This window comes from Arvicanthis niloticus, chromosome 20 (genome assembly GCF_011762505.2).
Source record: "Arvicanthis niloticus isolate mArvNil1 chromosome 20, mArvNil1.pat.X, whole genome shotgun sequence".
Taxonomy (NCBI): Eukaryota; Metazoa; Chordata; class Mammalia; order Rodentia; family Muridae; genus Arvicanthis; species Arvicanthis niloticus.
In genome coordinates this window covers 50,505,304-50,531,637 of record NC_047677.1, presented here as the reverse complement: position 1 = coordinate 50,531,637, position 26,334 = coordinate 50,505,304, and the positions used below count along the sequence as shown (strand labels likewise).

The 26,334-nt window shown below is 51.7% G+C and overlaps 3 protein-coding genes across 19 annotated transcripts; 2 read left to right on the top strand and 1 right to left on the bottom strand.

The window, feature by feature from the left end:
- Window positions 1-241: 241 nt before the first annotated feature.
- On the bottom strand, window positions 242-4,203 carry Tcf19 (transcription factor 19). Its single transcript, XM_034524934.2, has 4 exons — window positions 4,042-4,203; window positions 3,221-3,768; window positions 1,813-2,362; window positions 242-691 (listed from the first exon to the last, which is right to left on the bottom strand). The coding sequence occupies exons 2-4, from the start codon at window positions 3,456-3,458 to the stop codon at window positions 685-687; spliced, it is 795 nt and encodes a 264-aa protein (XP_034380825.1). The 5' UTR covers window positions 3,459-3,768; window positions 4,042-4,203; the 3' UTR covers window positions 242-684.
- A 233-nt stretch (window positions 4,204-4,436) lies between these two features.
- On the top strand, window positions 4,437-20,097 carry Cchcr1 (coiled-coil alpha-helical rod protein 1). 16 transcript variants are annotated; one of them, XM_034524856.2, is made up of 18 exons: window positions 4,437-4,555; window positions 5,475-5,606; window positions 5,701-5,911; window positions 7,948-8,251; window positions 11,106-11,269; window positions 11,359-11,494; window positions 11,640-11,750; window positions 11,932-12,081; window positions 14,297-14,407; window positions 14,526-14,632; window positions 15,795-15,907; window positions 16,085-16,130; window positions 16,283-16,431; window positions 16,544-16,732; window positions 16,811-16,912; window positions 17,636-17,787; window positions 17,891-18,047; window positions 18,242-20,097. In XM_034524856.2, exons 2-18 carry the CDS (start codon window positions 5,591-5,593, stop codon window positions 18,382-18,384), a joined length of 2,361 nt encoding a protein of 786 aa, XP_034380747.1. In that variant the 5' UTR covers window positions 4,437-4,555; window positions 5,475-5,590; the 3' UTR covers window positions 18,385-20,097. The 16 variants fall into 16 exon arrangements, 12 of the variants coding, with proteins under 12 accessions (XP_034380747.1, XP_034380746.2, XP_076772938.1 ...); XM_034524855.2 differs by having other exon boundaries at window positions 4,453-4,555; window positions 5,540-5,606; XM_034524852.2 differs by lacking the exon at window positions 4,437-4,555 and adding an exon at window positions 4,574-5,260 and having other exon boundaries at window positions 5,540-5,606; window positions 17,933-18,047.
- An 82-nt stretch (window positions 20,098-20,179) lies between these two features.
- Psors1c2 (psoriasis susceptibility 1 candidate 2) lies at window positions 20,180-22,210 on the top strand. 2 transcript variants are annotated; one of them, XM_034524613.2, is made up of 3 exons: window positions 20,180-20,549; window positions 20,814-20,912; window positions 21,457-22,210. In XM_034524613.2, exons 2-3 carry the CDS (start codon window positions 20,858-20,860, stop codon window positions 21,807-21,809), a joined length of 408 nt encoding a protein of 135 aa, XP_034380504.1. In that variant the 5' UTR covers window positions 20,180-20,549; window positions 20,814-20,857; the 3' UTR covers window positions 21,810-22,210. The 2 variants fall into 2 exon arrangements, with proteins under 2 accessions (XP_034380504.1, XP_076772931.1); XM_076916816.1 differs by having other exon boundaries at window positions 20,180-20,912.
- Window positions 22,211-26,334: the final 4,124 nt, after the last annotated feature.

Genomic DNA, 26,334 nt, shown 5'->3' with positions numbered 1-26,334 from the left:
ATTTATGCGTGAAGATTGTCACAATGTGAGGAAAACTTGTAAAAGTTGGTTCTCTCCATGACGTGGGTCAAATCTGAGTCATCAGGCTTGGTAGCAAGTGCCTTTACTCATGGAGTTCCCTCATGCCCAACCCCATGCTTTGTTGACACCCACAAGTCCCTGCTGTGGAGAATCCAATCTCCAGACCTTACCAAATCTAGCCTTCCCATCCTTTGAAAAGCAGACTCAATGAACACCCCTGTGTAGGTGAAGCGGTTTATTCTTTATTTGGGAATAAAGGCAAAGCTCTGAAAAGTTAGTCACAGAGGCGCGGTTGGTGGCAGTGCCAGCTAGCCATGACAAGAGGAAGCCTTGGGGTGTGCTGTGGATCCTCCAGGATGCTTTAGACAATGCCATTCAGGGGCGTTAATGAGGGATAGGGTGCTGCTCAATGGCAGATACTTGCTGGCTTCAGCAAAACAAGACATTTAGCCTTCCCTCTTATGCCTTCTGGGGATGGTTTCTGTGATCAATGCTCTAACTGCAGATATCCTGGCATCCATAGAAACAAGGCTTTATTCCTTGTTACTCAAATTGCAGCTCACTGGTAACTTGGGATGCCACATCTTTGGCAGGAAGCCATCTTTTCTGTCACTTCAGCCTCCAGCCTTGAGTCAGTCTATAGCAGTGGACTTTTCCCTGTGGTCATTCCCTTTGGAGAAAAACATTTCTCAAAGTCCATGGTTACTTTTGATGAACACACACACACACACACACACTGCTTCAGCCCTTAGGAGACATTCTTTTTACTATGTTTTGAGTGCTCTACCTGCATATGTGCCTGCAGGCCAGAAGAGGGCATCAGATCTCTTTTAGAGGATGGTTATGAGCCACTGTGTGGTTGCTGGGAATTGAACTCAGGACCTCTGGGGTCTGGCCAGTGAGTGCCCTTAACTGCTGAGCCATCTTACCAGCATGAAAATCTGTTCTTACACTGTATCTGACCCTGAGCTGAAGGAGCCACATCTGTGTCCTGACTGCAAAGATGCCAGTATGGCATGCTGGATGCTACAGCCAGTGTAGGCCATCACACCAAACCCAGGCTATCTTCTGGCACCAAGAGGCCACACAGGGCTCCCTGCCCCTAAGGGAGTGTTCCTGAGAAACCTACTGTGAGTAACTTGCCTGGACCTTGCTTGCTTCTGGGTAACTGATATACCTAGCCAGAACAGGAGGCTAAAGGAACTCGGAGGTTAGGGGTGTTAAGTAGGGCACCTGCCTAGCACACAAGATGCTCAGCTTTGAATGTGAACTGTGACACCTCTAATAGATTCTGAATGCTCTATCCTACTATTTGCCTGAGGAAATTGAGGCTAGCCTGGGCTACACAGTGGAACTTTGTATCAAAAAGAGTTTGGTGTCTCAAGCTATTCCAGAGAATCTGGGTTTGAACCCCAGTACCTACATAGTTGCTAGCAACCATCCCTCCAGTTCCAGAGAACCCAGTACCCTCTTCTGGTATTTGCATGCAAGTGGTACACAACCATGAGGCAACACATCTATGCAAGTAAAATAAAAACAGCCTTGAGGTGACCTGCACTCTAGTTTTGAGAGTGTCTCTATGTCCCCCCACCCCCCAGGTTGCTTTTTATAGTGTAATCCTAGCCATTATCCCCCAACCTTGCACATAGCTTATGCAGTTATGGGTGAAAGCTAACTGGGGTGTATCCTGTATCTGTGCACCCCTCTGCCTTCTAAGACCTCACAGTCTAAGGCTGTTGAAGAGTCTGGGATCTGAGGTGCTAACAGGGTAACGCCAGGGACCCTGCTTACCCACTGGATATCAGAGTGGCTTTCTCCACACGGAGCTTCTTCCTGGGTTCCATCAGGACTGATAGGGGGCCCGGGGTAACCTCGCTCTCATCATCCAGTTCTGCCAACACTTTATGAGCTGATTTCCTCCGGTTTCTTGTGGGTGGGGCAGGCGAAGCTCCCACGTCCCCAGGCTGAGTGGGAGCAGCCAAGCCCTGTGGTCTGCGGCCACCACGGGAGAAGGTAAGAGGCTGGGGCTGGAGCTTGCTGAGGCTGCCGATGGAATTGAGAATCAGTGTGGCCTTGGGGGCAGAGGAGAGGGTGCTGAGTGGCCTTTGAGGTGCCCCTCGTGGGGGCACCATAGGCTGGAAACTGCCCCCAGCTTCTCCCTTGGACCGAGGAACGGTTATGGCAGCAAAGTCCTGAGGTTTGACCCGGACTTGTTGGAACATGAAGTAGAACTCTGAGGAGCTGGTTCCTGCTTGCCCTTGGGGGCCAAATGTCAGAAGGTCACCATCACTCAACTCCAGTCTGTGGCCTCTTGGGAGTCGGACATTATTGACCAAAGTCCCTGTTGATGGTGAGACACAAGACAAATGACAAGAACAGGAATAGGCTTCTAGTCAGAAGTGCCATGATCTGGCCATTTGATTTTCAGGGGGACACGGGGTTAAGCTTTAAACTCAAAACCCCACATGTAAGCTTTGTTGGCTAGGAACAAACTTGTTTTTCTCAACAAGACAGTAGAAGGCTTTTCTGTGCTTAGCTCCTGCTTGAACACAATGGCTTATTTCATTTTCTTCCAGAACTCACGATCCTCCTGCCTCAGCTCTGAAGTGCTGAGATCACAGAGTACACCACCATACTTGCCTCTTGCTGTCATTCTTAGCCTTGTGTCTCATTTCCCTTGGCTGCAGATGGCATCTATCGACGTGTAACACAGAATAGGGCCTAGCCTATAATACAGTAAACACTCAGTGTTGCCTGTTGGGGACTAATGCCCAAGACACCTCAAGTCAGGCTTCTCCAAAACCATGTGTTTGACCTAGGAAGCTAAGAACTCAAAACAGAATACTGAATTGTAAGCCCCAGTCTTTGGGGGCTACCTTGGGTTGGGATGGAATACCTGGGTCACTAGAATACTCATAGCTGCCTTAACGGGAACTAGGTGCTTCAGCAAACCTGGAAACAGTCAAGTCTGAGCTTAAGACTAGAATGTAGAATTTGATGACAGCCAGCACATCCCTCCTAGGTCTGGTGTGAGCTAAACCAGACAAGCAGGTTAGTCCTGTGAACAGCTGACAGGAGCAGTTCTCATGGGCAGACAAGACCAGACCATGACTGCTCACCAGAGACGGACAGGACTCTGGGGAGGCAGGTAGCAAGGGTCTCAGAGGTTCCTCGGGCTGCCTGCTCACTCACTGCTTACCTTGGCTGCTGTGATCCTCCAGGCTGACCCTCCAGTCGTCCCCTTGGAGTTCAGCATGCAGCTCTGCATGAACCCCTGAGATGAGGCCGGGCTCCTGCTGGGGCCGCAGGGCCACATCACACAGGTCGGCCCTGCAGCCCAACCGATAGGTGCAGCCAGACTTGGATGGGGGGTGGAAGGTGTAGAGGTCACCGCCCCTGCCGCCCCCTATGCGCAGCAGCTGGAAGCAGGGCAGCATGGGGGGTGCCCCCTGTGCACCACTTCGCCCACCTCAGCAATTCATTCCCTCTTCTACTTCTGGGTCATACACAGTGGGCTTCAGTTCTCTCCGACGTCAACAGCTAAGCACTGTGAGTAACGCCAACTTAACAAGTGCAGATTCAGAACGCCAGAGGCCTGGATATGCACCACGGCAGAGGCTGTCAACATGAGGTTTAAAAAGCAACTCCAGGAAAGTCCTGATGCGATGCTAAACCAGGAAGCCGTCCTGGGGTACCTCAGTGAAGCCGGATCCTCAGGCCGCTCAACATCCGGGAGCCTTTGACAATCTGTGCAAGGCAAAGCTAGTTAAAACCGCTGCTGGGAACATGCAGAGAGGGGGTAAAGGAGTCCTGCTACACAAACGAGCGTGCGACACGAGACTGTCGCCCTAAGTGTAATCTGGAGCCAGGGAGTTTATGGTCAAATTTACTAATCCAAGAAGAGCAACTCTTCCATCCTCCCCTGCTCTTCGGTCAGTTCCCCGAAGAGAAGTGAATCCGCTGTCACCCACAAAGGGCGGCGCAGACCGGTCCCTACTTCTGTAACAAAGTGGATCTCACCCTTTCCTTTTCCGCTCGCGGGGTAAACTGAGGAAGAGACTCCACGCCTTGCGCCCTGCGCTCCCGCCGCGGTTTGACAGCCAAAGAAGCCGCCCCGAGGGCGCGGCTTGGGTGCGCGCGCGCGCCCCGCGCAAACTCCTCCTTCAGAATTCCCGGGTCCGACTTCGCGCCCGCGAGCCGGCCCCCCACCGACTGCTTCTGATTGGCCATCTGAGTTGTACGCCTCCGCTCTATTGGACGATGAGCGGGGAGGAATTGCCCATATCCCGCCCTCCGCTACTTCTGATTGGCCGACACGCTTTCCCGGGTTCCCGGGGATGGGAGGGGCCGTCAGGGCGCGGAGAAGGTCTTGGCCTCCAGTGTGCCTGCGTGCACCTTCTTCCTATTTCCGGTAGGGAGAAATGGCGCTGTAGAGCAGCCCGCCAACCCACCCGCCTCGCGCATGCGTGGTCTGGGTGTGGCGTCTAGGGAGCTAGGTGTAAGGGGCGTGGCAAGAGGGCGGATCTCGCGCTGGGTAAGGGGCGTTCGGGGAGAGTCAGTTGGGGGTGGAAAGAGTCTGAGAGGGGGTTCAAGGGCGGGTGGAGGGGGTCCACAGGGCAAGAGGGGTGCAGGAGCTGGGTCAAAGGACAGATAAGGAGGTCAAGACAGCCTCAGAGTTCAGGGTCCTAACCGGGATGAGCCAGAGTTGTGTGCGGGAGAGGAGAGGGGGAGACAGGACAGGGAGCGACCAAGATAATTCCATCGAAAAAGACGCAGACTAGGACTAGGAAGAGAAGCTGGTAGGAATCTCGGGGGTTGAGTAGAAAAAAAAATTTTTTTTGAATTCTGATGGAAGTGGGGGAAAGAAGATGCTGTAGGACTCCGAAGAGAGGTGCATCGGGAATGGAAGCCGAGGGGAGAGAGAGCGATTGAGCCCGGTTACAGAGAGGCACAGATGAGTTGGCAGGAAGCTGGCTTCCCAGCAACGGGCTCCAGGCTGCGCGGATTCCTCAGGGATCCTAAGGAAGCCACTTAACCCCACATGTGGCCTTATTCTTCTGGGGCCAGGCCTTGGGCTAACTCTTTAATAGGAAATGACCCAGAAATCATGGCTCGATGGTGCCTAGATGGGCTTTCCAACGGCCCTACCATTCCATGGCGAGGACTGTGGAGATTGGGCTCCCTATACTATGTACACAGAGTCCTGAGCTGCAGGGATCGTAGACACATAAGGAGGAAGGTAAAGGCACCACCCAGAATCCTGTAAGTAGAAGCAAGCCTCATCTCAAGTAAATTTACCTTAGGGTTGTTGCCTGGTTCATTCTATCAGGAGCACGGTTGGGACAAGCAAGTGGTTTGGTTATGGTCTGCCTTTCTAGGGAAAGTAGGTAAAGAGAAGCTCTCAGCCCGATAAACCTGTCAGTAACTTAAGGATTATGACTTTGTTGTTATAGGGCTTTCTGTTTGGAAGGTGGCCTGAAAATTGAATTGGATTATCCTTGTTTCTCCTATTGTCCAGGGGAACATAGGTGATTGGAGACAAGATCTAGAGGATTCATATAACAGGGAGATGTTGCCACCATCAGGTCAGTGAGGCTAGTCAAGGAGCTGGGATCTGCCCCCCCCCAGCCCTCCCCCCCTCCCCCCAACTGACAGTCTTTTATTCTTGTGATCTCTCAGGTTTTGCTGGGCTGGTTCCTCCCTCCCACTTCCAAGCTCGGCCCCTTCCAACTCTTCCAAGAATGGGCCCATCCTGGGCTTCAGACGTTCCTTTGGTCCAATCTGCAGCCAGCCAAGATGTCTTAGAGAGACGGCTAGATGCTCAGAGGACAGTGACCATGTGGGGACAGGATTTCTGTGGAGAAGGGCAGGGGCTAGGGCGGAGAGGCAGGTAGGGATCTGTCAATCACCTCTTCCTCAGACTGACTCATGGTCCTTCATACACTCATGCCTTCATTTCAGCCCCTGGTTCCCTAACTTGTGTGGTTTCCTATAGGCCGTTGTTGGCACATACGACGTATATGCCACACACGTTGGGGATAACGCAGAGAGATGTTTGGACTTAAATTCTCAACTAAATAAGGAATGTAAATGTCTTAAGGGAGGGGATAAGCTGTGCAGAAGCTGTTGTTTTTAAAGCAAAATGACTTGCAGCTTAGACATATTGACCCAGTTCTTCAGCGACATCCTGGCTCCTTCTTTTGGAGTAGTTAAGCAGACCTTTACAGGAATATGCACCAGAGCTGGTGCTGCTCTGTGAATGTGTGTTTTAAGACTTTTATTTGGCCGGGCGGTGGTGACGCATGCCTTTAATCCCAGCACTTGGGAGGCAGAGGCAGGTGGATTTCTGAGTTCAAGGCCAGCCTGGTCTACAGAGTGAGTTCCAGGCCAGCCAGGGCTACACAGAGAAACCCTGTCTCCAAAAAAAAAAAAAAAAGACTTTTATTTTTAAATTTTTTTTTAAAAGATGTATTTATCTACTGTATATTACTATATATATTATATAGTGTTCTGCCTGCATGTATGCCAGTGTACCAGAAGAGGGCGCCAGGGCGCCAGGTCTCATACGCGATCATGAGCAACATGTGGTTGCTGGGAGTTGAACCCAGGGCCTCTGAAAGAGCAGCCAGTGTTCTTAGCCTCTGCTCCATCTCTTCAGCCCCAGGATTTTTATTTTTGAGCCGGATATGGTCTGCCTTCAATCCCAGCCCTAGAGAGTCAAAGGTAGACAGACCTCTGAGTTCAAGGCCCCACCCTGGTCTAGAGATTGAGTTTCAGGACAGTCAGGGGTACATAGAGAAAAACTTGTCTGGAAAAAAACCAAAGACAACAACAAAAAAAGACGTTATTTATGTGTATGTGACTATGTGTGAGCATTCATACTCGGAGGCCAAAAGAGGGTGAAGGACCCTCTGTAGTCGGAGTCACAGGCAGCTATCGGCCTTTGACTGTGGGGGCTGGGAACTGAGCTCAGGTTCTTTGCAAGATCAGCAAGTACTCTTAACGCCACTTCCCCCTCATGCTGTCTCTCCAGCCCCTGTGGATACTCTGCTCTGTGTGAAGCAGAATTCTTACTTTTGTTTCGTCTGTGTCTTTCCCCCCAGTGTACTGGAGTATCAGTCAGTCTTTCAGAGGGGGATGTTAGGAGACAGATGGTAAGGAACCGTGGCAAGTCATTACTAGCCTCCAGTTAAAGGTATGGAGACGCAGTGCAAGGTTAGAGAAGGTTCCTGACCACTGAGAGGTCGGTAAGGGAAGCGGAAGACACTGTCAGGAAACAAGAATGACTTTGTCTTCAACTTTATTTTTGGTTGCATTTATATACTTCTCAGTGTGGGTATGCAATGCGCACACACCATGCATTGCGCACACACCGGCATGCCCTGGTGCACAGATGGAAGAGTGGAGGTTTGAGGATCCCAAATTCAGGGCCAGCCTCTGCTATGTACTGGGTCAGCCTGGCCTACATGAGACCCTGTATCAAACAAAGCAAGATGAAACAACAAAAGAGTCTGTAAAAAAAAAAAAAAAATCACTTGGCCTTGCTACTGTCTTGGTACCAGAAACTCAGTTCCCACCCCCATGCTGCCCTACCCACCTTTGCCCTCACCTAGAATTCAGACATCCTCAAGCTCAAAATGTGTAGCCCTGCCCCCCCCCCCCCCCCCCCCCCGCCTGTACATGTACATTTGACGTTTAAACCATCTATCTGCTTATGCGTGGATCTCTGGAGAGATAGATGGTGTTCCTCGCACATCTCACTAGCCCTTGGGTTGTCTGAGCGCAGAAAGTGTTTGACCTCATGTGTTTAGTAGGGACTTGATGGATGATGGTGGTGTGGTAGATGAATATATCCTCCTGCCTCAGCTTCAGCTCCTGCTTCTTCCACCCTCTGAGCAGCTCACCCGTGCCCACCTGTCTTTGAAGGTCTCTGGAGCTGGGGGTCTCTGGTGCCCTGAGCCAGCAGGCTGAGCTGATCTCTCGACAGCTCCAAGAGTTGCGGCGGCTGGAGGAGGAAGTCCGGTCCCTACGGGAGACCTCCCTGCAGCAGAAGATGAGGTTAGAGACTCAGGCCATGGAGCTGGATGCCCTTGCAGTGGCCGAGAAGGCCGGGCAAGCTGAGGCTGAGGGCCTGCGCACAGCCTTGGCCGGAGCCGAAATGGTTCGGAAGAACCTGGAAGAGGCAAAGCAGAGGGAGTTGGAGGAGATTCAGAGTCTGCACCAAGAGCAGGTGAACGCGGGGGTGGGGGTGTGTGGGGGGAGACATGCACCAAGAGCAGGTGAACGCGGGGGGGGGGGGGGGAGGACATGCAGGGGGCTTAGAAGCCTTTCAGAGCACACTGTCCAGTAAATTGCAAGGAACCTCGGGAGTAACAGACCCGTGGGGGTCAGGGAGAACTTGAGTATTTTGCTTTCCCTCAAGCTGTACCTGTTACTTGGGAGTCAGGTGAGCTCGCAACTTTTGCAACCCCCAGAAGTAATATTTCTCCCTATTCTGTCCCTAGTACTCTTATGGAACATGGCGGAGGGAGGGAGGAATGGGGTGGGGGTGGGGCGGGTGGTGTGGGTCCTAGGGAAGACTGGGAAAGGTAGTCAGGTTATCCAGGGCTTCTCTTTGCCATCCTTGAGGTAGGAGCTGGCTGGGGGTTCAAGTCGCCTGAGTCTCTGCTCCCATCAATGCAGCTGATAGCCTAGCATGGGGCACACTTAATGTAGCTATAGCCAGTTGCTACTGGGAAAGCACTGAAGTGTAGTCTAGGGACAGAGAAGGTCACCCCAGGCGATGGAGAGGTCAGGAAGGGAGGCTATAGAGGTGAGTGTCTTCTTTATAATATTGGCGCAGGGACAGCCTTGCTGCCTGTGAGTTACCCATAGGAAGGTTCTTGGAATCCGTCACTTGACTAAGCAAGCGCCCTGCTCCGATGTTTAATAAACCTATATTAGTGGTACCATGTTCAGAAGTCAGCGCTAGACAGACATCGTGAGTGAGATGGACTGCTGGCACGTCAAAAAAAAAAAAAAAAAAAAAAGACAAATAGGGGGGCTGGAGATATGGCTGAGTGGTTAAGAGCACTGGCTGCTCTTCCAGAAGTCCTGAGTTCAATTGGATGCGATGCCCTTTTCTGGCGTTTCTAAAGACAGCTACAGTGTATTCATACACATAAAATAAATAATAAATAAATAACTCTTTAAAAAAAAAAAGACAACCATTAACAGGTTCTAAGTAACTGAGGACGTAGCTCAGTGACAGAGTGCCTGCCTGCTCTGCCCAAGGCTACAGTTCCAGCCCCTGTGTCACCAAAAAAGAAGGGTTTTTTTTTTTTTTTTTTTTTTTTTTTGTTGTTGTTGTTGTTGTTGAGGGTCTCTCACTATGTAGCTCTGGCTGGCCTTGGCTCTTGCTTCTACCTCCCAAGTGCTGGGATCAAAGGTGTGCACCACCACACTGGGCTTCAGAAAAGAAACAGGGAGATAACACAACCAGATTTGTATTTTATGGCTAAAAAGACCTGTGCTTCATTTCCCAAACTTGATACCGGTAACAGAGACAGGGCTGGCAGGGCCAACCCTGCAGGAGGAAGCAGGGCACACACCTTACCCATTGGCTCTACAGCTCTGTCTGCTTCGCTGCCCCTGGCCCTGTTTGGAATCTAGTGAGAAAGACCCTCCCTCCCCAGAGCACCCTCATGATCACACTGAAGTAGGGTCCAACTGGCCACTAGATCTCAGAAAGCTGACAGCAGGACAAGGCAAATGGGAGGTCTTTCTGTGGGTAGGCCAGCGCCTTCACAAGGGAGCAGGGAGAGAGCCACAGGAGAGAGTATATTGTTCGTGCAGGAGGTTTTGTGGGTGTAGTGAGTCTGTCTTTTGTGGGTAGAAGGGTGTTAAGGTAGGGTCTTGATTTGTAGCCTTGGCTGGCCTTGAACTTGAGACAGTACTCCAGACTCAGCCTCCCAAGTACTGGAATGTCTTAGGGTCTCTATTGCTCTGATAAATCACTGACAAAAAGCAACTTTGGGAAGGAAGGGAAGGGCTTCTGGCTTGCCTCGCCCTGCTCGCAGTCCACTGAGGAAAGCTGAGGCCACTGAAGGGCCCGCTCACAGGGCTTCCTCCTTGAGGTTTGGCCAGCCTGCTTTCCTACATAACTCAGGACCGCCTATCTAGGGGCGGTGCCACCACACTGTGGGCGGGGTCCTCGCAAATCAATGGCTCATCAAGAGAATGTCCCATAGGCTTGCCTACAGGAGGGTCTAATGGATGCATGATCATTTTTCTCAACGGAGTTTCCCTTCTCAAATAACTGCAGCTCATGTCAGAGTGACCAAAGAGGAACCAGCACGTGGGGTTGGAGACATTTGCCCCACCGTGCACTGAGGGGTGTGTGTACATTCATGCGTTGGTCTGTGGGTGAGGGTGTCAGTGTGCCTGGCACAGGTGTGGAGGTCAGAGAACAAACCCGGATGTGGGTCTCAAGCTCTTTTAGGGTCTTTTATTGGCCTGCAACTTTATCATGTAGGCCAGACTGGGATCTGCCCATGTCTCCTCTGATCCCACCAAGCGGGGGTGATCAGGTATGTGCCAGCCTGCCCAGCTTTTTTGCAAAGGTTTTTTGGGGCTCTTAACTCAGGTCTTCACAATTGTGAGGTGAACATCACCAACTGAGCCATCTCCACAGTCTGAAAGACTCAGGCATGAGGTGGGGTCGTTCACTCTAGCTGTTAGCAATGAACATGGAGAGACCAGGAAGTGAACCGGCAGGAGCTGAGGATTGTTGGAAAGTAACTATGGAGGCTAAGAGTTCCTCCATTTGCTTACAGCATCGTGATCAGTTAGATGTCTCTCCGAGAGACAAGGCCCCCAGGTGGGGTGAGCTGCCCCTGTCCCCTAAAGATTTATTTTTGTTTGTGAGTGTATGTTGAATTGGTGAGTGTACACCACGTGTGTGAGGGCCTCAGAGGCCAGGAGAGGACCTTGGATCTTCTGGACTGCCTGTCATGGGTGCTGGGAACTGAAGTTGGGTCTGACCTACTGAACCCCTCTCCAGCCCCTCAGGCTGGCCTCTTCTGACCTGCACTCCTCCTCCACAGCTGTCCTCCCTGACGCAGGCTCACCAGAAGGCTCTCGACAGTCTGACCAGCAAGGCCGAGAGCTTGGAGAAGTCTCTCAACAGCCTGGAAATGAAACGGGCAGGGGAAGCCAAGCAGCTGGCTATGGCCCAGAAGGAGGCTGACCTGCTTAGGAGCCAACTGAGGTCAGTGGGCTGCCAGGGGTGTGATACAGTGCGGACACTACCTCCAGGCTGTTCCACTGAGGACTGTCCTGTTTCTGTCTCAATCTTAGTAAGACCCAAGAAGAGCTGGAAGCTCAGGTGACCTTGGTCGAAAGTCTGAGGAAGTATGTGGGGGAGCAAGCCCCTCCTGAGGCTCCTAGCCAGGCGTGGGAGCTGGAACGGAAGAAGCTTCTAGACACCTTGAAGGTGGGAGAAAAGACACCAGGGGATCAGGGGCTGGCCTGGGAGGAGAGAGCACAGCCCCTAGAAGGGAAAAGCCATGTTGTCCTCAAGACTGCCCAGGGCCTGAGGGTAGCATGGGGATCCTGACTGATGGGGTTCTTTTACCTAGCACTTGAAGGAGGACCGGGCTGACCTTCAGGCCACTGTGGAGCTACTGCAGGTACGAGTACAGAGCCTCACACACATGCTCGCCCTGCAGGAAGAGGAGCTGACCCGGAAGGTAGGATCCTCCCTCATCCCTCCAGACCCTGCCCTGCTGCAAGCCTCTTCCCTCTCTGGGAGTAGTAGGTGATATGGCTCCGAGACCCCTAAACTCCTCACTGTGGATGGCAGGACAGGAAGGACAAAGGTCCCCCATTCCTGCTTCCTTAGAAGACCCACTCCCTCCTTCCCCCGTACAGATCCAGCCTTTAGATCCCTTGGAGCCCGAGTTTCCGAAGAAGTGCCGCTCGCTGCTGCGCGGCTGGCGGGAGAAGGTGTTTGCCCTCATGGTGCAGCTCAAAGCCCAGGACCTGCAGCACAGGGAGTCCACGACGAGGCTGAGGGAACAGGTCAGGGGCTGTATCTGTCACTGTCACCCTGAACGCAGTGTCTTACACAGTGATGACAGTCTCTGGGTGGTTGCCACACGCTGGGCACAGAGCCCCGAGCCGAGAAGTCCCTGTTCTCACAGAGCTTGAGAGTTCTAAAAGGATGCACAGATAAGCAGAAAGATGGGTAGGTGTCACATCATCATATGTGCTACGGAGAAGCAGTGGTGACAAGACTGAGGTGGATGGATAGGATGGTCAGGGACAGCCTCTCTGAGCAGACCACAGCATCCCTCAGGGCGTGGCACTGTCAGGGGAAGGGGTCAGGATGGTTTCCCAAAGTGTAGGCCTGTGCTGCCTGAGTCAGAGAGAAGATTCAAGACAGAGTTTCTGTATACTGTGGCTGTCCTGGAACTCACTTTTAGACTGGACTGGCCCATAAGTGATCTGCCTGCCTCTCCCTCTGTCATGCTGGAATTAAAAGCATGCCCCACCACACCGGGTGCTCTGTTCTGTTCTTTTCTTTTCTTTTTTTTTAGTTCTTATTTATTTAGCTGGGCAGTGGTGGCACATGCCTTTAATCCCAGCACTTGGGAGGCAGAGGCAGGAGGATCTCTGAGTTTGAGGCCAGCCTGGTCTATAGAGTGAGTTCCAGGATAGCCAGAGCTACATAGCGAAACCCTGTCTTAGAAATAAAAGCGTTTATTTTGTTTATGTGTATGAATGTTTTGCCTGCATAAATGTATGTGTACCATGTATGTGTGTGTACCATGTATGTGTGTGTACCATGTATGTGTGTGTACCATGTATGTATGTGTACCAAGTATGTGTGTGTACCATGTATGTGTGTGTACCATGTATGTGTGTGTACCATGTATGTGTGTGTACCATGTATGTGTGTGTGTACCATGTATGTGTGTGTACCATGTATGTGTGTGTACCAAGTATGTGTGTGTACCAAGTATGTGTGTGTACCATGTATGTGTGTGTACCATGTATGTGTGTGTACCATGTATGTGTGTGTACCATGTATGTGTGTGTACCATGTATGTGTGTGTACCATGTATGTGTGTGTACCATGTATGTGTGTGTACCATGTATGTGTGTGTACCATGTATGTGTGTGTACCAAGTATGTGTGTGTACCAAGTATGTGTGTGTACCATGTATGTGTGTGTACCATGTATGTGTGTGTACCAAGTATGTGTGTGTACCAAGTATGTGTGTGTACCATGTATGTGTGTGTACCATGTATGTGTGTGTACCATGTATGTGTGTGTACCATGTATGTGTGTGTACCATGTATGTGTGTGTACCATGTATGTGTGTGTACCATGTATGTGTGTGTACCATGTATGTGTGTGTACCAAGTATGTGTGTGTACCATGTATGTGTGTGTACCATGTATGTATGTGTACCATGTATGTGTGTGTACCATGTATGTGTGTGTACCATGTATGTGTGTGTACCATGTATGTGTGTGTACCAAGTATGTGTGTGTACCAAGTATGTGTGTGTACCAAGTATGTGTGTGTACCATGTATGTGTGTGTACCATGTATGTGTGTGTACCATGTATGTGTGTGTACCATGAATGTGTGTGTACCATGAATGTATGTGTACCATGTATGTGTGTGTACCATGTATGTGTGTGTACCATGTATGTGTGTGTGTACCATGTATGTGTACCATGTATGTGTGTGTACCATGTATGTGTGTGTGTACCATGTATGTGTGTGTGTACCATGTATGTGTGTGTACCATGTATGTGTGTGTACCATGAATGTATGTGTACCATGTATGTGTGTGTACCATGTATGTGTGTGTACCATGTATGTGTGTGTACCATGAATGTGTGTGTGTACCATGTATGTGTACCATGTATGTGTGTGTACCATGTATGTGTGTGTACCATGTATGTGTGTGTACCATGTATGTGTGTGTACCATGTATGTGTGTGTACCATGTATGTATGTGTACCAAGTATGTGTGTGTACCATGTGCCCACAGAAGTCAGAAGGCGTTTGCTCCCCCAGAACTGGTGTTACAGATGGCTGTGAGCCATCATGTGGGAAAAGGGAATGAACTCTGCAAGAACAACCAGCATTCTTAACCACTGAGCCATCTCTGCAGCCCCACTCTGGAGACTCCTGCCCTGTCTCCTTCTTTCCCCTCCCACCCGTGTTCCCCATAGCCATGACTCTACATCTCTTTGCTCAGCTCCTTCTGCTCCTGTAGGTGGCACAGCTGCAGGAACAAGCGACCGCCCAAAGCCAGGAGCAGGCCATCTTGCAGCGTGCCCTGCAAGACAAAACTGCACAGGTGGAGGTGGAGCTGATGAGCATCAAGGTCCGAGGGTGCTCCCTAAGGGAGGAGGATGAAGAAGGCCCTGGCCGGGGTCTGTGGGCCAGGTGCCAGGGAGGGAGGCTTACGAGAAAAAGTACCCACAAAGCGGCATCCTTCTCAGACCCTGCAGATGGAGCTGAATCAGGCTCAGGAGGCCAGGCGGAGGCAGGAACAGCAGACAGCCTCCGCTGAGGAGCAGCTGAAGTTTGTGGTCAGCGCTATGAACAGGTATCTGTCGCAGAGCAGCAGGTGGTGGAACCTGGAGGAGCCTCAGGGGGGCGGGAAGGTGGGGTGAGGGGTGAGGAGCACCTCTGCATCACACCAGCATCACCCACTGTGGCTGTGGTTGGGCAGGGGATCTTGCTTCCCGCACTTCAGTCTAATGCTCTCTGAAGCTAAGCAGGGCAGCCGGGCCGGCGGTGGCGGAGCTGTGGGATGGGAACTGGAGCCGTGTGCAGACCTCCCTCCCTCTCTTCCTCCTTACTTCCTTTGCACATGCGCCCTGTCTAGTTGGGGGAAATACCCTAATTGTACAACGGGACTGGTCTATAGCTCAGAAGTAGATCACCTGCCTAGCATTCAGGAATCTCTGGTTTCAATCCTTGGCACCAGAAAAAAAAAAGATGAAACTTTGAAACTTGCACAGAGTCAGACTAGTTGGAAGAACCAGATTCAAAGCAATGTGCGTGCCCGCCTCCAGGAGGGTGACGGCAGGTGTCGTGCATGCGGTTTTACTCTCTGCCAGGTCACAGACATGGTTCTCAATAGAAGCCACCAGAAAACCCTTCCAGGCTTAGAACACCCCGAACCCCTGCTGAGGCAGACAGTGCCTAGAGCCTGAGTGGTGGCCTACAGGTCCAGGTCTCAGAGTTTAGCCTCTGGTGCCCGCTGTTGGCCTCTGTAGAGATGTTGCTGAGCCTTTGCTGGGCTACAGAATGTAGATCCAGGTAGGAGTTGAGCCCACGAACCGTCATGATTCCTCGCTGCAGGTTATTATAGACATTTCAGGCCAAGCGTGATGGTGAATTTCAAGCCACCCTGTCTTAACCCTACTCCTCTCCCACCCATACAAAAGGACGCTAAGGGACCAAACGAGACACCGTAGGTTTTGTGGCAGGAGTTTGCTTCCAGCTGGATGTTTTTACCTGACAGTTACCAAGCTCAAGCACTTAGATTTTCTTTAGCTTTTGCTAAGGGGCTTGATTGACCTGCAGGATCTGCCAAGATCCTGCCCTTCCTGGTGGCTTCCGTTTCTCCTTTGCCTGCTACTTAACAGCCCACCTCTCTGCTCACATAAGAGTACAAGATAGGTGTGTCCTCTGCACCAGACCCTGCAGGTCTTGAAGGGATGAGGGGAGGGAGGACGGTGAGAGGCCTATATCTTCTTCAGCACTCAGGCCAAACTCCAGAGCACCATGACCAGGGTGGATCAGGCCGTAGCCCGGATTCCCAGCCTCAGCAACCGGCTCAGCTATGCTGTCCGTAAGGTCCACACCATTAAGGGTACGTAGAGCAGCCGTGGGGTTTCCAGCCTGGTCCCATTGGCCTGGCCCTCTTCCTCTTAGCCCTGGATGTAACCCCACATTTACCCTCTGTTACCTTAGTAGCCATCACAATGTCCTGTGCTCCCGCCACCCTCTGTCCATGTATACTCATCTCCCTGTCCTCGCTTCCCCTCAGGTCTGATGGCTCGAAAGGTGGCTCTTGCTCAGCTGCGCCTGGAGAGGTAAAGTTCAGGCACATTGAAGAGGAGCGGTGTGTGTGGATGTTGCGGGCAACCTATTGGCTACTAGGACTCGGAGGGACCAAGGAGGGGTGGAGGCACCAGTCAGGTAGTTGCTGGGGGAAGTTTCTCTGACTCTATCATTGCTGTCCCAGATGTCCTCCGTCCGAACCTGCACCCCCACTGGATACATACCTGAGCCTTGAGCTGGAGCAGCTTCGGGAAGAGCGGAACCGCCTGGACGCAGAGCTGCAGCTGAGCGCCCACCTCATCCAGCAGGAGGTGGGCCGGGCACGGGAACAAGGTATGTCTGAGTGCGTGGCTATGTGGGTGTGTGTGCATGGGTCTGGAAGAGACTCGATTATCTGAGGCTCAGGTGCCAGCAGAGGTATTGTGTGACCACAGTTTCCTTTTAGGGGAGGCAGAGCGCCGGCAGCTGACTGAGGTGGCCCAGCAGCTGGAGCAGGAGCTGCAGCGCGCCCAGGAATCCCTGGCCAGCGTTGGGCAGCAGTTGGAGGCAGCCCGTCAGAGCCAGCAGGAGAGCACAGAGGAAGCTGCCAGCCTCCGGCAGGAGCTGACCCAGCAGCAGGAGATCTACGGGCAAGGTACGGGGGCATGGCAGTGTGTGCCACCCTCCAGGATGGGCAGCTCCCCCTGACCCTGCCTCGTACCCTCAACTGCAGCTCTGCAAGAGAAGGTGGCCGAGGTGGAAACCCGGCTTCGGGAGCAGCTCTCAGACACAAAGAGGAGGCTGAACGATGCCCGGAGGGAGCAGGCCAAGGCCGGTGAGATGTACGGGGAGGAAGGCCGCACTGAGCGAAGTAACGTGGGACTGACATAAATGAGTTCTTAGGCAGTGAACACACCGCAGCCAGCACCAACCACACCAGGAACAACTCTGGCTCCGGGCCTGCGTCCCTGCCCCTCAACGGTCGCCACTGTTGTATCCTCAGTTCTGCCAACTGCCCCCCCAGAAACAACGCTTGGATGAGTTAGAGGAGCAGGGTGAATGTTCATGCCTTCCCTAAGTACACACAGCCTGCTCTCTTGCCTGTGCTCCCATGGTTACATGTGCAGACATTTGAATCGTGTAAGTTGCAGCAGACATGACGGTTTAGCTGCAGATAGAAAATTCTCTAATCATGTTACCAGTGTCACCTCAGAACATGAGCCCTGGACACACGTGGTAGCACCTGCCTGTCACCCCAACACTTGAAAGTAATAGGCAGGATAGTTTAGGGCTAGCCTGGACTACATAGGGAACCCTGTCTTAAAAACAACAGCAACACGAATCACATGAGCACCAGCTACAGGAGCTGTGACTCCGGCCCCTGTCCAGGTCTTGCCTAAGGAACTGGCATCAGGATGGGGATAGTACTTAGGGCTCGTAGAGCTCAGGATACCCTGACATCAGCCCACCCAAGGCGTGGAAGAGAGACCCCGAGAGACAGAGTCAGAACTCAGGTCTCATTTTGGGGCTCTGGGCTAACCCCCTCCCATCTCCTTAGTGGTTTCCTTGCGCCAGATCCAGCACAAAGCCACTCGGGAAAAGGAGCGCAACCAGGAGCTCAGGCGGCTGCAGGAGGAGGCCCGGAAGGAAGAGGGACAGCGGCTGGCCCGGCGAGTGCAGGAGCTAGAGCGGGACAAGAACCTCATGCTGGTAGGGGACAGCAGGGAGCTAGTCATGGCTGCTGGTGGGTGAGTAGAGGTGTGGAGGGGTGGGTGGCCGTCCTGGGCAGTGCGGCTGACCCTCTCCTTCCCAGGCCACCTTGAAGCAGGAGGGTCTCCTCTTGCGTTACAAGCAGCAGCGCCTGTTAGCAGTGCTTCCCTCTGAAGTGGGTAAGAAGTGCAGCCCCCGGCCTGTAGAGCCCCCAGCACCTCAGTCTCCTGCAGCTTCACCGCCCAAGGAATCTATGAAAGGTAGAGTACACTGAAGGACACAGCGTTCCAGGCCCGAGCCCCAGAGGCCCTTGGCCTCCTACCTGTGGGCTGCCTGTGCTGCTGTGTGCCCAGGAACCTCCCTCAGAGCCTCCCAGCTTGTGCAGCCCCGTGCCCTGGGCACCGTGCAGCCTGCTCTCACCCCAGTGTCCACTCTACAATGTCTTCTGTATCAGGCTCCCTGACTGTCCTGCTTGATAACCTGCAAGGCCTGAGCGAGGCCATTTCCAGAGATGAAGCTATTTATCTGGAAGATAACCAGAACACCAAGAGCCCTCCAGATCCACTGCTGATCCGGAGCTTCCGGGAGGGGGAGTGAAGTCGGCCTGGAGCTGGACCCCCCAGGAGGGTTGGGTGGGAGGACATGGGGCGGGGGCCAGCCTAGCCCTGCTCCCCAGCAAGTCTTGAGACTCCAGCTTCCACCAAGTTCAAACTCTGCAATGAATAAAGATGGCTATAGTGGAGTCGTTGCCTGGAGATGTCTAGGAGACTGGGATTCTCCCTGAAGCCAGCTCCTGAGGCAGGGCCTGTGAGAAGCTTGTCCCCCTACCCCTGCCCTTCCTCTGGGGGGTAACCTCTTTTCAAACCTCTTTTCTAACTGCTCTGGAAGTGTTCTGAGAAGCTTCCAGGTTGTTTTGTTTTGACTTTTGAGACATAGCCCTTGGATGTCTTAGAGCTTATTATTTATGTAGACCATGCTGGTCTTGAATTCAGAGAGACCCACCTACCTCTGCTTCCCAATTTTGTGTTCTCTCTCTCTCTCTCTCTCTCTCTCTCTCTCTCTCTCTCTCTCGTTTCTTCCCTCTCCCTCCCATCCTTCCTTTTTTTCCAGGACAGGATCTCTGTACAGGCCTGGCTGTCCTAGAATTTGCTCCTTAGATCAGGTTGTCCTCAGACTCAGAGATCTGCCTGCCACTGTATTGTGTTCCCCACAAACACACACGCCGAGTGTACACACACACACACCAGTGTAGGGTTAAAGGCATGCACCATTGCTACCCAGACTGTTTTCTTAGTCCTCACTGTTTTAAAGTTACTTTCTTTGGGTGTTGATGAATACCTAGAGCAAGATACTTAACATCCGCCCGGAAGTGGTGGTGCACGCCTTTAGTCTCAGCGCTTGGGAGACAGAGGCAGGTGGATTTCTAAGTTCAAGGACATCCTGGTCTATAGAGTGAGTTCCAGGAGGACAGCCAGGGATACACAGAGAAACCTTGTCTCAAAAAACAAAACAAAAAAACCCAAACAAACAAAAAGATACTTAACATTCAACATTCAAGAGGAAGCCGGGCGGTGGTGGCGCCTTTAATCCCAGCACTTGGGAGGCAGAGGCAGGCGGATTTCTGATTTTGAGGCCAGCCTGGTCTACAGAGTGAGTACCAGGACAGCCAGGACTACACAGAGAAACCCTGTCTCGGGAAAAAAAAAAAAAATTCAAGAGGCGTCTCAGCGGATGCCCAGCCCCACTGTGATGGGGGACGTCCTCGGTGGATGCCCAGGGCCATTGTGATGGGGGACGTCCTTGGCGGATGCTCAGGGCCACTATGATAGGGACGGCAGGAGGTTCCTGCAGGGGCAGAGTAGGGGATACTAGGTAGAGTTCCAGAAGGGCTTTGGGGTGGGCTGGAGAGATGGCTAGGTGTACCTAAGCACTGGCTGCTCTTCCAGAGGACCCAGATTAAATTCTTAGCAACCACACACATAGGCTAACAACTGTTTATAACAGTTCTGGTGGATTCAGTGCCTTCTGACCTCCCTGTGAATCACTTGTATGTAAAAAACGTTTTCTTAAACAAAAAAAAAAAAATCTTTGAGAGGAGGGAGAAAGAGTAACTGGGTTAATAAAACCTTGGGAGCCTGAGGGAGATGGTCCAGGATCAAGATGGATGCTCTGGGGACAGGACTTGCAAGTGGAGTCTGAGTTTTTCAGATCAGCCCCAGGCAGAATCCCAAACCGATGTGTGGTGAATGGAGTTGTAGTTCAGACACTCTCAAGCCTTCTGAAGAAATCTCTCCTGGTGTTGTGTGTATGTGTTTGCCGGGGTGGGGGGTGGGGGGAGCTGAGGGGTCGCAGGGTCCTGGTGTTCAGGGCCATCCTGAGGAAGGAAGGGGGGGGAGCGCTTCCTGAGCCTTTGTTGTTGATGCAACCACCTCTGCATGGGGTCAGGAACCAGGATATCCTGGCTTCCCGTCACCCAGGTGGCTCCCCATGGAATTCCTTAGATGTCACTGCCTGGGAAGTCCTCGTGACTGAAGAGACACGCCAGAGAACAGACTGCATGGTCCAAAGGGAAGTGGGGGGGGGGGGGGGAGGGAGAGCTCCGAGGCTGAGATGCCAGTCTAGAGGGTACTGGCTGGCCCTGGCGTCCTGTCTCTGTCTGTAATTACCAAGCTTCCCCACGCGGGGTTTGCCCCCATTTTGTGGCTTCCAATAACTATCACGGATGAAAGGTGGCCTTGGCCCTGTGATTATAAAGATGACAGGTGGGTCCCAGTTCCTGCAGGGTGTGGATGGAGGAGGTGTGAAAACCAGGGCGGAGCCTCCTGGGGTCTGGGTCACTGATAGGGAGACCCAGCTGCCGGCAGGCTGGGGGACTGAAAAGAGGGATGCTTACTGGAAGGTTCTTTGTAAACGGGTTTGACCAGTTAGGCTCTGATAGGGATTCCTCAGGACGCTGAGCTGGCCCCTCCCCTCAGACTGGCCACCTCCTCTGCCTCCTCTGCTATAAAGTCTCTTTGGTTCTCAAGTACCTAGACTCGGAGCACCCCGCCTTGGGGACCAGTAAACAGCCATGATGCTCAACTGGAAGCTGCTAGGCCTGCTGGTCCTTTGCCTGTGTGCAGGAGGTGAGTCGTCGGAAGAGGCCAGGAGCGCAGCTGGGGTGATGGAGATGGTTAAAATGACCCACCCTTAGGGAGGGGACGCCCCCTTGAGGAAAGGAGTAGACGGAACACAGACTGGAAGGGATTCTCCTCCGTGTGTCCTTACTGGGGAAGCTCAGGGGATGCGGGCAGGGGCACCTTGATTCTGAATATGTTGCTGGGTCAGGTGGAGGGATGCGATAGAGTTTTGTGGAGTCACCTGGTGTGTGGAGTCACCGGGACTGGGGTCTGGGTTGAGGGCTGGTTATTACAGAGATGGGGCCTGAGTAACAGGTGGGGCCAAGACCACTTCCGGTGCAGACTACCCTGGGGGGTAGTTCCAGTGGGGTATCCCAACCAAGGTTGAACAGAGCCATTTGGAAGTATGGAGAGAACTTTGGGGTCACTCTGAGGTCTGTTTGGGGGCTCAGGCTGTGCTAGTCTAAGTGAGGCTCAACCTTTGGGTCCGAAGCTGGGCAGGAAGTGCTCTGCGACTGTATTTATTACCTTTCTCCTTCCTCCTCTACAGGCATCTCAGGCGATGGGGACCCCTCTCCCAGATCCACAGACACCCAAGAAGAGGAGGACTCCCCACCATTGCCTCTGGGACCCCCAATCCCTGGTGATCCCTGGCCAGGGGCACCTCCTCTGTTTGAAGACCCTCCACCTCCAGGCTCCAACCGTCCCTGGAGAGATCTTCCTGACAGTGGTGCCTGGCCCCCAACCCCCCCGAGCACTGATCCCCCTAAACCCCCTCTCCCTGATGACCCCTGGCCAGCAGGAACCCAGCCCCCAGAAAACCCCTGGCCTCCTGCCCCTGCGATGGACAGTGAATCTCAGGAAGAACCAGACCTTGACCCACCCCAGGAAGAGTATAGATAGGGGACCCCAGGGAACTTGAGCCTCCACAGAGCACACCCAAGCCCACCTTTTTCTTCAGCTGCCCCCTTAGAATCTCAATTTCCCCTAATTCCTTAGTTCCCCTCCTTAGTCTCTGGTTGGATTGTGTTCTATGTTGGAAGTTTCTATGTTCTGTACCCCATTCCTCCCCCCCTCATCTTGTGGTCCATGTTCAGCCCCCAAGTTGTCCCTCTGCTTCTCTGGATCAGCAGAAAGTACACTCCTACCTCACTCAGCCTGTTCTTGCTTGCCTAGACCTGGACTCCTAGGGAGAGCCTGAGCTCTGTGCTCTCTTCTGCCTCCTGGTGTCCTTAGCTGGGAACTGACAGTCGACCAGGATGGTGCTTCCAATGGAAAAATAAAAGCCACAGTTTTCTTCTGAATCCAGATTGCTTCTTTACCATCGCTTAGGTTTTTAAATATTCAGCTGCGTTCCTCTCAGCCCTCAGCTTGCAGAGACCTAGGAATGCTCTGTGTTCCTGCCCTGCTCTTGTGCAAGGAAGAGGGCTGAGTATGTATTTTCACATCACAAGGGTATGCAGACCCACGGTCCTGTTCTTTTGGAGTCCCTGTGAAGAAAGAGAAAGCTTGCCGCTCTCTAATGGCCATGGCTTGTCTGCCCTAGGTGGTCTGTGTAAACTCGTAGGGTGTATGAGCAGTTTGTTTCATCTTAGAGACAGGGTTTCTCTGTGACAGGGTTCCTCTGTGTAGTCCTGGCTATCTGGAACTCAGTCTGTAGAGCAAGCCTGACTCAAACACACAGATCTACCTACCTCTGCCTCCGAGTTCTGGGATTAAAGGTGTGTGCTACCACTACCCAGCTGGGCAGTTTGTTTTAAGGGACTCTATTCTGGCTGCATTCAAGGCCCTCCTGGAACAGAGCCTCTGGTCCACACTGAGCCTAGCCAGGGTGATCTTCTGGAAGCTTCCCAGCAAAGGCTGGTAGGAAACAGCTCTTCTCAGCCTCTTTTTGGTGTGTGTGTGTATGTGCGCGTGCGTGTGTGCACGCGCACGTGTGTGTGTGTGTGCATGCGTGTGCGTGCGTGTGTGTGTGTGTGTGTGTGTGTGTGTGTGTGTGTGTGTGTGTTGATACAGGATCGTTCAGTGTAGTTCTGTCTGTCACTATGTAGACCAGGCAGGCCCCCAACACACAGAGATCCACCTGTCTTTTTCTCCCCAGTGTTGGGATTAAAACAGTGCATCACCATACCCAACTCTCCCCAGCCTCTGAAGATGCATTTTCAATGAAAGTTTGTTTTTCATGTCTAATTAGTATTTTTAACTTTAATATTTGTGTCGTATGATAGCTGTACTATAAACTTAGTGCAGAATAATTATTTAATACCAGTCTTATGAGCCAGTCATGGAGACGTACATCTGTCATCCTGGCACTTGGGAAGTGGAGGCAGAAGGTTCAGCAGTTCAAGTTCATCTTCAACAGCACATCAGGTTAGATGCCATCTGGAGCACGTGAAACCCTGGCTCAAGACAGAAAAGGGAGTGGGTCAGCTGGTAGAGATCTCCTGTAGCATCCGCAAAGCCCTCAGCTCAGTCCACAGCCTGGATAACGAATTTGAAGACAGCCCGAGGTCCATGAGACCCCCCAGATAGATACAGTAGCAGAAAAATACAAGAAAGAAATACAAAGAAAGGGCTGGAGAGATGGTTCAGTGGTTAGAAGCACTGACTGCTCTTTCAGAGGTCCTGAGTTCAATTCCCAATAACCACATGGTGGCTCACAACCATCTATAATGGGGTCCATGACCTCTTCTGGTGTGTCTGAAGACAGCTACAGTATACTCACATATAATAAATAATTCCTTTTAAAAAAAAGAAGAGAAAGAGAGAAAATGAAAAAAGAAATACAATGAAAAATCTATTTCACTAGGGTGAAATTCTAGGGACTGGAAAGGAGATAATCTGAAGAGAAAAGGAAACAGGTCATTTCATACTGGCTTGCAGGCAGGGCTGAAAGGATGGCTCAGTGATTAAGAGCACCCGTTTGCAGAGGAGCAGGGTCCATTCCCTGCACTTCCATGTTGGTGGCTCACAACTGCCAGTAAATCTAGGTCCAGGGGATCTGACGCCCTCTTCTGTTCTTCATGGGCAATGCATGCATTTGGCACACATATGCATGCAGGCAAAACACTCATACATATAAAAATAAAATTTGAAAGGCTTGCACGCATTTCTTTACAGATAGAAATGAAAGTCTCAGGATTTATAGCTTATCTTTTGTCTGTAAAAGGGTTCTGTGACTTTTTTGTTGTTTTGTTTTTGAGACAGTCTATTTCTTTTCTTTCTTTTCTTTTCTTTTCTTTTCTTTTCTTTTTCAGAGTCTCTCTATTATGCAGCCTAGGCTGTCCTGGAACTTGCTAATAGACAGGGCTGCTTTCAAGTGTATAGAGATATATCTGCCTGCCATCTGCCTCCCAAGTACTGGGATTAAAGAAGGTATTTGTCACTACACCTGGCTTTTTTTTTTTTTTTTTTTTTTTTTTTGATAGAGTCTTACTATGTGGCCCAGCCTAGCCTCCAATTAGAAATCTGTCTGTGTGCTAGGTAGTTTATGTCAGTTTGACTCAGGGTAGAGTTGTCTGAAAAAAGGGGACAACAATGGAGAAAATGCCTCCATGAGATCCAGCTATAGGCATTTTCTCAATTAATGATAGATGGGGGAGGGCCCCGCCCACTGCAGGTAATGCCATTCCTGGGCTGGTGATCCTGGGTTCTATAAGAAAGCAGGCTGAGCAAGCCATGATGAGCAATCCAGTAAGGAGCATGATGCAGACCCTTCATGGTCTCTGCGTCAGCTCCTGTCTCTAGGTTCCTGCCCTGTTTGAGTTCCTGTCTTGACTTTCTTCAATGATAGATTATGATGTGGAACCAGTATAAACCCTTTCCTCCCCAGCTTGCTTTTGGTCATGGTTGTGCCCTTCCCCCCACCATGGGCAGGCCTGAGAGACCTTGTTTACCACCACAAGACCAAGTGATATGATCTAGGTGGAGTTACCCACCTTGGCTGCCCAGAACACAGAAGCAGAACTGCCCCTGGGCTTGCCTTGAGACATCTCTGGCCGTGACCTGGAACGACTATGGATTATCCCACCCATCTGAAACCAGGAGGGGTTGTGGGTTGGGTCTTCCCCTTTAAATTGAGAGCTGAACATTAAAGCTTTGAGCCTTGATCAGAGAACTTTGTCTTGGCTTCGTCTCTTCTCGCCCTCCGCTCCCTTTCATTCTCAGCCCCCTTTCAGGTGAACACAGTTGACTTGTGGCCGCGGGCGGCTACACATGGTATTTCATCTTAGCAATAGAAACCCTGACAAGGATAGCCTGCTTCAGCCTCCCGAGTGTTGGGGTTACAGGTTCCTCAAATTTGTTCTGGGAGCAGTGAAGTTCATAGGGCAAGAGTCCATACAACCCTTTGATCTGGCTTCAGTCCAGTAGCTGACCAGGGTTTGGGGTTGAAGAGAATCTAAAAGAAGTTGAAGTTTGTGGCATTAAAATTTAATTTTTACACCTCTAAACAGAGTGTAGTGACTCACATCTATAATTCCAACACATAGGAGGCTGAGGCAAGAGGATCAAGGGTTAATTCAAGACTAGATCTCAGAGAGAGAGAGAGAGAGAGAGAGAGAGAGAGAGAGAGAGAGAGAGAGAGAGAGAGGAGAAAAAGAAAAGAAAAAATTACCCATAGAGTTTCAATTAAGTGTTTTGTTTCTGTCAACTTGATACAAGCTATCATATCCCTCCAGCTTAGTAAGTACCCTGTAGGCAGAATCTGTGGGATGTTTTCTTAATGCTTGATGTGGAAGGGTTCAGTCCACTGTGATCTTTGCCACAGACAAGTGGTTTTGGGTTGAGTAAGAAAGCAAGCAGAGCCGGGTTGGGGGTGAGGGGCGCTCGCCTTTAATCTCAGCACTTGGGAGGCAGAGGCAGGTGGATCTCTTTGTCTTAGGCAAGCCTGTTTTACAGAGAGAGTTCCCAGGACGGCCAGGGCTACACAGAGCAACCGTCTTGAGGAGCGAAATGCAAACAAACAAAGATTAAAAACCTGACTCCACAGGCCGGAACTTGAAGCCAGAGACGGGATTTGCATTCCCGTGTTAAGTAACCTACAGTGAGTAAGGGTGCCTACGAGTAAATAGCTATGTAAGCTCCGCTCCAGGAACGCCTGAGTTCAGAGGAGTCACAGGGAGGTGAATAGGGATAGTCACAGCAGGAAGCCACCTCGGGACCTGGAGCAAGGGCGGGCTGGACTAGGAGGGTCCCCAGAGCACAACCCAGAGCCTCAGGCATGCAAAATGAGGCAAAGCAGCTCTGTGTCCTCACCTGACATCGGTTGCTGTCCTGGCAGGGCCCAGGAATCACCATCTTGGAGAGAGATAGGAGCAGGGCCTGGGAGAAGACAGTGACTCATGAAGGTCCTGCAGGAGATGGGAACTCTGGCTGATTCTGAACCAACTCTAATAAACTCTAATTTTAGCGGATACATTTGCTCGTC